This window comes from Mobula birostris, chromosome 4 (genome assembly GCF_030028105.1).
Source record: "Mobula birostris isolate sMobBir1 chromosome 4, sMobBir1.hap1, whole genome shotgun sequence".
NCBI classification, from domain to species: domain Eukaryota; kingdom Metazoa; phylum Chordata; class Chondrichthyes; order Myliobatiformes; family Myliobatidae; genus Mobula; species Mobula birostris.
In genome coordinates, this window is record NC_092373.1 from 63,704,996 (window position 1) to 63,718,429 (window position 13,434).

The window sequence follows — 13,434 nt, forward strand, 5'->3', positions numbered from 1 at the left end:
GTTTATTATCACCAGCATATGTCATTAAGGTCGTTAACTAAGCAGCAGCAGTTCAATGCAATACATAATACAGAAAAAATAAAAATAAATCAATTACAGTTTATATGTATTGAATACATTAAAAATTGTGCAAAAACAGATATAATATTTTAAAAAGTAAGGTAGTGTTCAAGAGTTCAATGTCCATTTAGGAATTGGATGGCAAAGGGGAGAAAGCTGTTCCCCAATTGCTGAGTGTGTGCCTTCAGGCTTCTGTATCTCCTACCTGATGGTAACAATGGGAAAAAGGCATGCCCTGGGTGCTGGCGGCCTTTAGTAATGGACATTGCCTTTCTGAGACACCGCTCCTTGATGACGGCCAAGGTACTTTGTAGGCTAGTACCCAGGATGGAGCTGACTAAATTTACAACCTTCTGCAGCTTCTTTTGGTCCTGTGCAGTAGCACCTCCCCCCTCCCCCCATAGCAGACAGTGATGCAGCCTGTCAGATGCTCTCTACAGTACATCTACAGAAGTTTTTGAGTGCTTTTGCTGACATACCAAATCTCTTCAAACTCCTAACGTAGTCGCTGTCTTGTCTTCTTTATAACTGCATCGATATGTTGGGACCAGGTTAGATCCTCAGAGATCTTGACACTCAGGAACTTGAAACCACTCACTCTCTCCACTTCTGATCCCTCTATGAGGACTGGTAAGTATCTCTTCATCTTACCCTTCCTGAAGTCCACAATCAGCTCTTTCGTCTTACTAACATTGAGTACAGGGTTGTTGCTGCAACACCACTCCACTAGTTGGTATATCTCGCTACTGTACACCCCCTTGTCTCCATCTGAGAGTCTACCAACAATGGTTGTATTATCAGCAAGTTTATAGATCAGAAATTAGTGTCTCACCCCATCAGAAATATTCTCTTTCACTTTTCTTTTGCTATCTCGTCATTATTGCAACTTACATTGGACTTGTTCTCTTTCCCAGTTCTGATGAATGGTTTTCAACCTGAAACTTCAATTCCATTTCTTTCCTCATATGCTGCCTGACTTAATGAGTGTTTTTTTTTTTAAATTTTATTCCTTCTTTAACATTCTAAGTTTTTTTTTGTGTTTATGACATTTTATTTTGTGAAGAGTACTCCAAATACATCTTGCTGTTGTCCTACTGCTGCAATACAACTTAAAATTGCCTTTTTCTATGCCAGGTACCTTTTATGGAATCCTCCAAGAGCTGTCTACAACTTCTAAACTATATGCCACTTCAAGCAATGCCACCTAAAAACGTATATTGACAACATCCATCTCTACCTCAACATCACCCTTATAACAACTTGGCATGCAATCCACCTGACCAATCAAATAATGGAGACTGAAACTATGCTTTGGCCAGTACAACTTTCTGCTTGCCATTGACACAATTTTCTACTTTATCCCGTTCAAATTCTCACTTGGTTCAACCCACCCATTAGCTCTGTACTTACTAACATTCACTGGCACCAAATCCAACAAAGTCTTGGTTTTAGAATTTTCATGGAACAGTACATAGAAGAGGAACAGGCCCTTCAGTCCACAACCTAAAAGCAATAAATCCAACAGAAAGCATGTGGTACATATCTCACTCAGGTCTAACACCACAATCTGCTGCCCCCATTTTCATACTTCTCATTTGTCTCAAATTCTCATAATTATTTTAAAATTAAACCCAATTATGTCAAGTGTTTATCAAATGTCTACTGATGGATACCAAGGGACAAAACTGGCCCACTTGAAGATTAGCGTGGTCATCTATGCTAGGAGTCAAAAGAGACGGAGGAAGATATTAATTGATTTTTGCATTGTCAAGGGATGGACACAGAACTGAGGCAAAATGGTGGTGAGGTTATGGACTATATCCGGACTACAGAAGAGGAGGTGCTTTCTGTCTTGAGGTAAATTAGAAAGGAGAAATCCCCATGACCTGATAAGGTGTCCCCTCACACCTTGTGAAATGTCTCTGGCAGAGGTTTTTAAAATGTAGTGGGATTTGGACCAGCTAAAAAGATGGGCTGAAAAATGGCAAAATGGAATTTAATGCACAACAAATATGAGGTATTGTACTCTCAGAGAACAAACCAGCGTAAGACTACAGTGGAAGGTAGGCCACTGAGGAATGTGGTGGAACAAAGAGATCTGGAAATACAGATCCGTAATTCTTTGAAAATATGCCAAGATAGATAGGCTCATAGAGCTTTAGACATTTTGGCCTTCATAAATCAGAGCATTATGTACAGGATTTCAGATGTTATGTTGAAGTTGTATGAGACGTTGGTGAGGCCAAATCTGGAATATTGTTTGCAGTTCTGGTCCCTATGACCATAAGATATTGGAGCAGAATTAGGTCATTCAGCCCATTAGTTCTGCTCTGTCATTCAATTACAGCTGATTTATTAACCCTCTCAACCTCATTCTTCTGCCTTCTCCCCATAATCTTTGAAGCCCTTACTAATCAAGAAGTCATCAACTTCCACTTTAAACATACCTAATGATTCAGCCTCTACAGCCATCTGTGGCAGTTCCTTAAAGCTACTTGCCAAGGTCTTCTCATATCCACTTCTAGCTCTCGCAAGTGCCTTCTTAAATTCCTTTCCTTACCACCTAACTCTCAAGTGTTCTGTCTGACCCCTGCTCCTTAAAACTTAAGTACTGTACGCTCTTTTCTTCCTCTTAACTACATGTTCCACTTCTCATCAACCAAGATTGGGGGTATAGTGGACCACTTTTCCTGTAGGTAGGTACTCACCTACCAGCAGGAAAGATATCAATAAGATTGAGAAATTTTACTAGGATCTTGCCTGGATTTGACAACGTGTGTTATAGGGAAAGACTGAATAGCTTAGGGCTTTATTCCCTGAAGCACAGGAGAATAAGGGGAGATTTGATTGAGGTATACAAAATTGTGAGGGGTTAATGCAAGTAGGCTTTTTCTACTAAGGTTATATGAAACTAGGGGAATTAGGGGCCATTGATTAAGGGTGAAAGGTAAAATATTTTAAGGTAGCCTGAGGGAGAACTTCTTCACCCAGAGGGTAGCCCAACCGTGGAATGAGCTGCAAGAGGAAATGGTGGATGCGGGCTTGACTGCAACATTTAAGAGAAGTTTGGAAAAGTATGGATGAGAGGGGTACTGAGGGCCATGGTCCAGGTGTGGATTGACAGGACCAGGCAGAATGAAAGTTAAGCATGGGCTAGAAGGGTCAGTGGTATTTTTTGCAGTAGTGCTCTATGACACCATAGTTAACCATCTTATGGAATTGTCAACTTCTATTCAGTGGGAAGTTGCACCAATAATACTTAAATTTAATCACGATAATAGATGGCACTACTTTACAGGGAATAATAAGCCTAATGGGTCTGTTTTCTTTTGTCTTTCTTTTTTTTGAATATAGATACTGCATTAATCAGCTTTCAATATACTCTTTATCCCCAATGCCTACTTAATTTTGCAAGAAAACTGCCCAAGCCTTGCACATCTCACCATTACTGGCTCTCGACACCAAGACAAACAACCTCTAACCCTGGATTTTTTTTTTGTTTTCCTTCAAGCCAACATCATTTCTCTCAGACTTAAATTTGATATTGTGTTCATTGCTGATTTCCAAACCCACGGACAACTTTCAGTTGTGCACACTTTTGTTTTGCTATATTCTGAATCTGAAGCAATATTTTTATCTAGGATTTTTTTTTTGCCCTCTGACCATCCTTTTGCCTCATTTCCTGTATCATTCTGACCATTATCTTCAGATTATGTCCTTAATAAATTTTGTTATTCATTTTGTTCTATCTTTCTGTATTTATACTTCGCTGTTTAAATGTTACATTATTTCATTTAGTGTTTTATTCAGCAATACGAGTTAATACAAAAATGTCTCATTCAAAAATGTGTTCAATTTGGTTTAACCAAAAGAATTTTCAAATTATACTGTATACTTTAAATGAGGACATTTATAGTTGTACTTTGACATCAAAAAGGATTTTTACTTAAAATACAAATTTTCAGTACCATTAATTCTGTGTACTGAATGCAAGTATATATTTTCTATATATCAAGAAAGAATCACTTTTTAAAAAGCTATTTGTGCATTAAAACCTCTTTTACAACCCACAAGAAACAATTGCAGAGGAATTATTCTTGCTTGCACGTTACAAAGAATTTCCACAATATATATTCTAACAGAAAAGAATAAGGCATTAATCATCAGGGCAACAAAACCAAAGAGTCAGCACTATGACATGTTTCAAGCATCTTACATCCTTTACTAAATGTCAAAATCCTGTATCCAAATTATTCATTCAATATAATCGCTAAAGACAAAGAACATATTTTGTCAATTCAAAAATACATTATTTAGTAAATTCCCACTACTTTTATTCTCATCTAAACTATTATTTGTAGGGTTCTGAGCAAGATGCTGTATATTATTCAAAAACACAAAAGTCACATAACTAAGAAATATTAAAATAAATTTAATTCAACAAAACTTCATTAAACCTTCCTGTGCAAAAAAATGATTGTCCATGATAAAATATTATATTATTTTCCTTTTAAAAGATATTTGCCTTCAGTACTACGATTGTCTCAATCTAATTACTTCAAATTCCATTAAGTGAAAACTCTTCTTTAGTTATGACACTGGCCACATTTGTGAAAAATCAGGTTTCTTGTCAATTGCGAACGTGTCAGTTGAAAAATATGCAAAATGCAAGTTAAATATAAATAGCATTACTTTCAATACTTTTGAATAAAAAATGTGTGATTTATTTATTCAAAAAATATGTCATGGAAAGCATTTCAAACAATTTTATTATACCTAAATGTGTAATATTCCAATAATTACTATCCAAATTTTCTCTCAGCAATATTTTCATGCCACTATTATTCTCATTTTGTTGAATAATATCCATACTCCAGAGCCATTTTCCGCTCATTTTCAATATCATGCATTCTTATATCAAGATTCTTTTCTTCATATCCTGTCAGAGTATCAATCACTGTCTCCCGTCCACTCAATCCAGTTTTGATTTATCAGCAGACGCCTTTTTGGACTCCATAACTCGACCCAAACCATTTTAATGCGACAGTGACAAATAACACCCCATATCACATCAACCTGTTCCACTTAGTAAACTTAGAAACAGTAACTATGACATCCCTGCATAAGTATTACATTCTATTCCCTAGACTGATGTATATTAATGAGGAGCTGCTATTTGAAACGCTTCTTCCACATCAGCATCTAATATGATCAAATTAGGAAATGGGATGATTTATTAAATTTTGTCATGCCGAAAGATTTCTCTATGTTCTCATATAGGCAGTTTGAGAAATCTATAAACAAATTTTTTTTCTATATTTCTCCATATCAAAGATTTATAAAACTGAATGTACCGCATGGATTCAATATGAAGAATCAACACAATTTTAATTATTACATTTTCACCAATTAATTCAGTTTTTTCTCTGTTTACCACAAACAAGCTGACCATTTAAGATCATTTTCTAAATAAAGGCATTTTTGTAACACAAGTATTTCAACTTAAAGGAATTACTGTTAAACTAAATGTTTTGAATATAGTAAAATATTTCTACCAAAATTAAGTCTGAGAACTTGGGTAACAGTGAAAGTCATTGGGTTAACCAAACCAATTGAAAAGGACAAAACTCATTACAACTTTAAATTTTGTCCATTAGCAGATGTCAGTAATCTTTTCAGAATCATTGGAATTGTAGCTACTTATTTAAGAAAATCCTAAGTAAGAACACAGAGCCTACTATATTCAGTGCGATTGAAACATATGCCAACATTGTCACAGTAACTTAGTGTAGAGGCCGAAAATCTCAGGAGAATACTAAATATACTTCATGGGAACATTCATATTAACCTTCCTTAAGTAACTAGAGCATAGTCTTTAATAATTATTTTTGACCAACTTAAATGTTTACAGTACTAATATCTTGGTGAAAAAGTTTTTTTTTAAAAAGTCATCAGTATTCTAAGTACTTCTTCAATAAATTAGTAAAATTACAAAGTCATTCTCAATCAAATGTTCCCATGAAAGCCTAATATTAATCTACACATGCACAAATTTAGAAATCAGCCATTCTTTGTAATGTGCAGTTATGACTACATATATCTAAACTCGGTTTCATATTGTTTGCAAAATTAATATTAACACATTAAAATGTTCAATTTATTGAATTCAAATTCACAAAAATGTTATGGCGCAAGGACACGGAATGTTAACAAGCTTGGGTTGAAATTGCATTGCAGCATTGAGGTTATTAATATTTTATCTTGCAGGGATCTTAAATGTCTTTGTACACGGATTACATTTAATGTTCCACTGTTCTAAGGTGTCTCAATTTCTGAACATGTATATAAGTAACCAAACAAAGGAAAAGCAGATTTTTTAAAAATTACAATGTCATGATAAGAATGTTTCCCAATAATGTTAACTAATCAGTCATTGACTTGAATTCTTTTTTTTCAAAAAAATGTGGTCACCTTTTTTCTTTTATTGTGTCTACATAATAACGGATGGTTACTACAAGCAGCATCAACCACTAAGCAAATTGCAAAAACTATTTTAAAAATAAATTCCATTTGAGTAACCTATTTACTAATAAACACTAAGTTCATTTCACCATACCTTATGGGGGGAGGCGGGTGGGATTCACCGACCTACAATGCTTCACTGTTCACAATTTGAACAAATCTTATCCTTGATCAGATTCCTCCAACTCCCTGTGATATCTTCTCACTCATCTCTAAGATTTTGTGTGTTAACCTAAAGGCAGAATATCACTGCATACAAATACGAACACACATAGAGACAGTGTACATGGAGCATCTATAGACAGCTGATATCAAGAATTAAATTCTGAAGAGGTTCATAAATGGCTTGGGCCTTAAATATTGAAGCAGATTTTAACCAGAGGGTAGAGATCTGTTGAATGATTTAAAATGCCCATCACAACCTGGGTGAGAATTGGGGATTTAAGATACTAGTTTTATATTGCTACTACAAGTATATAGATACTATCAAGATTCTGTGATACTACCAGCAGTCTTCAGCTTTATCCTTGTAAACAAAATGATCAGCCTTTCACCACTATAATGCCATTTATGAACCTCCGCTTTGCCCCCTAGAGCTTTCTCCACTCTGCCCTCAACAACCTTCTCCCCAGCACCAATATATTCCTCTGACCTCATGATCTCCTCAACCCAAACTTCTCCTTAGACTATTTCCAAACACCCTAACTATCAGGGGAAACTTTTACCATTTCCGTAGTATTTGACTGTTTATTTAGCAGGCCAATTTGCTAGCTCAATACTCAACCTAGCATGGATGGAAAACATGCAAGGAGTCAGCTGGATTCAAACTTAGGACCGTTCACCTCAAAATCCAGTGTTGATACCACTACATCACCAGCCGGCTAAACCATTGGTTATCCCAATCATTTTTATTTCCCAATCTTAAATCCCAATCATCATCTCCTCTCCACCCCCCATAATGGCAGGAGATCATAAAGAAAGGGATTTTAATGAATAATTGCACAAGCAAGTCATTTTCCACAATGTATGATGCCTCGAGTCTCCTACATGTCAGAATATTGAAGCCTGGGTTTTCAAGCCAAAACAAGATGGGACCTCTTGCTAATCTTTTCCACACAATGGAAGAAACAGTCTTCACCTGCCCCAGCACTTGCTACCATTGCCAAGAACGTTTCTGCCTCTTCATCTGCCTTTCTCTGCCTTTGAGCACAATATGCCCTTTTATTTCCTATGTCTTTTAGTTAAACATCTTAATGATTATTATCTTAAATTATCATCTTAATCATTATGACTTCCTCTCAGTTTCTTTATTGAGAACTCTTTCTTCCTGTAATTTCAAAGCAAGCCAGTTTCTCTAACCCCACATCTAATTTCAAGTATTCTGTCCTCATTCACCTACTCCCTTCTTTTAAATAATTTAACCCACAAACATAAACCCATTTCTTTGGTTTATTTGCCTAATCCAGTCCAAACTGGTCTCAATGAATCACTTGACACCCACATCCTCTGCCGACTTCAATGAAGGGTCAAAGACTCAAAATTTTAACTGCTTTCTTTCCACAGATGCCACCTGACCTGCTAGGCTTTTCCAGTATGTTATTTCTACTTCAGATTTCCAGCATCTTCAATTATTTTGATTTTCCCAATACAACACTCACTTTCCTCCAATGGAAGATATATCCCAAACTCCATCACAGTCACTATCAAACTTCAAAGCCTCTGTCCTTATGGACATGCTCAGCTACTCTCTTACTTTTGTTTATGATGGCCTTCTGCTTGACAAAATAGTGATCAACCTCAGTCATCTCTCCAAACAATTCCTCTCCTGTCCAGTGTCCATCTGTTACCGCAACAAAGCACTCTTTAGGAAAATGCACCAGCTAGAGTTGGTTTGCAAAATAAAAGACAAAACAGTTTAGAAACTGAAGGAAGGAGTAACCAAACATATGGTTACTTGCCGCCTAGAAAAGATAATATCCATACCTTCTATTCCTGCTCCTTGACCTAGAATGTCTTGATCTGTAGGACTTGCCTCGATCCCGTGACCTGCTACGACTCCTTCGTTTCTTTCGTTTCTCATACGATGAGCTACTGCTTGAACGTCGCCTATGTCTTAAGTATTAAGGATGATATGTATGTTAGAAGCAGTTTGATGCAATGCACTTATGTCTTCCACTTATTTCAGATATTTTAAAAAATTTAAAAATTAAAAGTAAGACTCAAAGCATTGTGAAACTAGTTTATGGTTCATAAACAATTGAGCATCAAGATTCACAGGCAGTTTCATTTTTGTTATATTTTAGCTGCAATATTATGCAATAAATATTCCACTGAAAGAAGCATTTATTTCAGACATGCTTAAATTCATAAGAACTGTTTCAATACCTTGCAGTGCTCAAGACCAACTGACAGAAAGATTCAATATAAACTATGAACAAAGTAGTATCTCAACTATAGAGCTGTCAGATCAAAACATCAACACACAGAATATTTAATCTACAGAGCAAATGTTTATGCATACATTGGTTAATTGGTCATTTTCTAGCCAATCAAATCAATGCACAATTCTCAAGACCATATTTTCCTGTTGTAGCAAATGTGTATATTGTGGGAATTGTACAATTATAATTTGTTTTCTTAGCTTGTGTTTTTATTATTAAATTCAAAGCCACATAAACTGCTTTTCAGTAGAGTCCATATTAGTGGTCATTTCAAATAATACTGTATTGGCGCAACTCTAAATATTTTATGTACTATACATAATACACTACATCCTTTTACTATGATTTGCTCCATCCCATTTAACTTGCTGTATTTTGTCCAAGAACACAATTCTTTCCAATAGATCTCATTCACATTTTAATCTGATAGCGTCACTTTGTTGTCAATTTCCAACTTTTATCTATTTTAAACACCAAGTGTTCATGCGCATTTATACTTTATCATCATTTTATTCTCATTCTAGTCAGATTCAAGTGTTTGGAGCCACCTTTAAATGAACAATGTTATCACAATATCCTCAAAATTGCACAAGCAGTCACTCCAAAAAGTGACAACTTCATTTTATAGAATTTTATTGCAAGATGGCTCATCTTGAATGTTTCTCTGAGGAAAACATCATTATGGAGCAAACCCATTATTGTTGTCACTGACATTTTCGCCATAAACCAGTTGGTGAATCAAACATGACATTAAAAGCTATCTGCTATATTACTCTTCAGCTGAATCTTTTCTTACCCACAGAATTTCATTTTCTTTCATTGAAATTAATATTACTAGGTTCATCCTGAAACCAAGCAAATTATAAATAATGTCAGCTATAGTTCCAAAGACCACTTCAAAGGGAAGTGTTTACTCCGACTTCAAATAGACACAAATTGAAATAGATCAGAAGTTAAAAGTAGACTATCATGGTGAAACTCATTAGTTCAATTCAATTTTTAGATATAGCCACTTTTATTCAGAGTAAGTTTCCTTTTGTAGTCGTTCTTGGAATTAAAACTGAGAATTACTTAGAAATACTTGCATTTTGCTTATTTTCAAAGCTGAACCAAGAAAGATTTAAATTTCTGTGCAAAAAAAAATTCTACAGATAAGAGGAGATTTAGTTGAAAAGTAATACGGCAGATAGCTCTTAATGCCACATTCAGTTTGTCAACTGCTTTATGACACATTCTGCCCAGTGCCTTCATAAGCTCTCATATCAGTGGATAGATTTATATAACCAATAACAGGCAGATATAATTTCACTTCAAACTGCTATCCTGAATCTACTGAACTGATGGGAAATATGCCAACCTGTTATTTTCAATTCCATCAACAAATATGCGATGAGTACCAATTTGACATTCCTATCTAAACCAAAACATACTCGATCGAAAATTGCCAATGCAACAAAGTTATAGAGGGGGACATGAAAAATATTAGCAAAAATCAGGCAACAGATATGTTGATTTTATTCATTTACTTGTTTCTAGATGCAAACTATGTCAACGCCAGTTAATGTATTGATACGTTGCTGTAACACATTTCATGCTACTTACCTTCTATCTTTCGAACGGGAATGGGAGTGGCGACTACGTGAGTGTGATCTAGTTCTTCTACTAGATTTTTTCCGAATGTATGTTCTGCTATCGGAAGAACTGCTGGAAGTGGACTTCCTCCGGTGTTTCTTCTTACGACGACTTCTTGTGTCAGCTTCACTGTCTGAAGAGTGATGACCCATTTTCCAACCTCTAAAGCTTCCAAAGATCAAAGATAAATAAAATCACTAAATCATTGTCCTGATGAAGGATCTCAGCCAGAAACATCGACTGCTTACTCTTTTCCATAGATGCTGCCTGGCCTGACGAGTTCCTCCAAAATTGTGTGTATTACAAATCATTGTAGGAACTAGCTCTTTGAATTGGGGCATTAACTTTTCCATATAATCCAGAAAAAAGTTATACCAGTATAATAAATTTCATCCTTTCAGTTGTATTCCAAACATTCATGTATTCCACCTTCAGCACAAACAGAAAGTGCTGGAAATACTCAAGAAGGATTAAGCAGCATCTTTTGAGAATCAGTGTTAACAGGCCTGATTCAACATGTCACCACAACATCTAGACCAGATGAGAAGAACTGATCGAGTTATTCCTTTGTACCTGACAAAGCAGAGTGTATTCTAACTGACAGCAAAGCCTCAGACAAGTTAATGTTGATGTTCTATCCCTACCTCTCCCCCAGAATACCTTCACAACCTTTTACGGGGACACAGCTGGGGCAGAACTTTGTCTTATATCTAAACGGAAAGAACTGTTTTAAAAGTTTTTAAGTGCTGTGATATGTAACTATACTTCAAAATCTATTAAGACCACTATAATTAGTTAATTATATAGATTTTTAAGATGTTAAAAACAAATAACTTAATTTAATCATAGAACAAGAAACAAAAGATGTAACTTGCCTTTTCCCTCCAAACCTTAAAGCCAAAAGTCCCAAATTAATTTGGGTTCTGATTCCACACGTCTTACTGGCATAGATGGGAGATACATACCCTTCAGGGAATGTATCAAGACAGAGCTCCACTGGTGAATTCCAAGAGGAATCCTGTGACAGCAAAGTGTGATAGATGTGCATTGACCTTTGGAAGATGCTTTGAAAGTGTAAAAGAAATTAGTGGTGACTATACCAGAACCAGGGTGTTGAGGAAGGATTAATCTATTCAAAATGCTAAAAGGGGAAATGTTCCAAAACAGAACCTGAAGCTGAAAATGCACAGGAGAACTGCTAGATGAGAAAACAGGTAAAGAAGAAGACAATGACAATGAGAAGAACTTGTTATGTTGCTGGGAAGAGTAGATTATATAAATGCAGAACTGCTGAAAATCTCACAGTCAAGATCTGGAATCCAGTTCACAATGACAGAAGGAAATTTTTACTTGACAAAAAGAGGAACATATATTCAAAGTTCTGTGTTGGAATATATAATATTCTTTTGGGTGATCTTACTTTTCTAAACATTTTAAATCAAGCAATTTGGATTTCTATTTTTCTACTAACACAAAGTTCCGTACTTAATGAAATCAAAGAGAAATCAGGAAGTTGTCCTATAGTCATTGCAATCATGTACAGAGTTAAAAGCGTAAATTTGCACCAGTATTTTTCTTCTTTGCTTTGTTCGCATCTTACAATACCATGTATGCCTAGTTTACCACTACTTACCTTAAAATGATAAAAGTAATCTGGATGTCTAACAACAGGCTTGCCTGCGGTTTCAATGTATTTGAGCTCTTCTTTGGGAACATAGAGTAAGCAGTTGTAAACAGCTCACTTTATCCAATCGTGGTAAACGGAACACACAAATATTGCTTTTCTCTAACTATTTCCACAAAATCAGAAAAAAAGAAGCAAGATGTTCTGGAAAAAAAATGTGATTAGTCCCTCAGGATTTCAAAATATAGTTTTCTCTTCTCCTCCAAGTGGCAGTATTTAAGAACAGTGTTTATTTATGATGTTCTGTTGCCTCTGCCGTGAATTAAGGGATGTTAAGTTAATGCTGCTACTTCACTGCTCTGGGAACAGATTTAACCCTGACCTTGGCTGCTGTGTGGAGTTTGCATGTTCTCCCCATCACTGTTTTTGTTTTTATTGGATACTACCGTTTCTTATCATAACCCTCTGGTGTAGATTAATACAGGTTTCCCCCGCCATCCAAAGGTACAGTGTTCCAATGAAACGGTTCATAAGCCAAAATGTCGTAAAGCGAAGAAGCAATTACCATTTATTTATATGGGAAAATTTTGTGAGCATTCGCAGACCCAAAAATAACCTACCAAATCATGCCAAATAACACATAAAACCTAAAATAACAGTAACATATAGTAAAAGCAGGAATAATATGATAAATACACAGCCTATATAAAGTAGGAGTACTTTTCCACAATCATTACTGCACTGTTCTCCGTACCGAAAATCTCACGCAAGCGCTGTTGGCAAAAACACGGCGCAAGCGCTCTCCAGTAAACTTTAAGCTATGAAGCTGCCAAATCATACCAAATAACAAGTAAAAATACACAGCCTATAGAAAGTAGAAATAATGTATGTACAGTGTAGTATCACTTACCAGAATTGGTTCAGCGCTGAGCACAGTGATGATGGTGTGTTAGACTGAGTAGTCGCAGGTTGGGTGGTGCAGTGGCCCCCACCCTCCAGGCCACCCAGCGATACATTGCCACGAAGCATGCAGGAGTGCAGCGGTAGCCAGGAGGAACACAGCACATCTTTAAGAAAAAAGCCGAAACAAACATGCTAATTAATTAGGTGCCATCCGGCACGTAATTGTTGGCCCAGATCAGTGCCGATTTCCCA

The 13,434-nt window shown here is 36.0% G+C and overlaps 1 protein-coding gene across 4 annotated transcripts in view; it reads right to left on the minus strand.

Annotated features, from left to right (window-relative positions):
- rsrc1 (arginine/serine-rich coiled-coil 1) overlaps positions 1-13,434 on the minus strand; it is a 397,305-nt gene that overhangs the window by 347,627 nt on the left and 36,244 nt on the right. For 3 of the 4 annotated variants that reach the window (XM_072255458.1, XM_072255455.1, XM_072255456.1), the window contains 2 exons: positions 10,626-10,823; positions 8,566-8,694 (listed from right to left, as the gene is read on the minus strand). In XM_072255458.1, coding sequence (XP_072111559.1) covers positions 8,566-8,694; positions 10,626-10,823 — 327 coding nt within the window. The remainder of the gene's footprint in view (positions 1-8,565; positions 8,695-10,625; positions 10,824-13,434) is intronic. The other variant, XM_072255457.1, reaches the window with a different exon arrangement.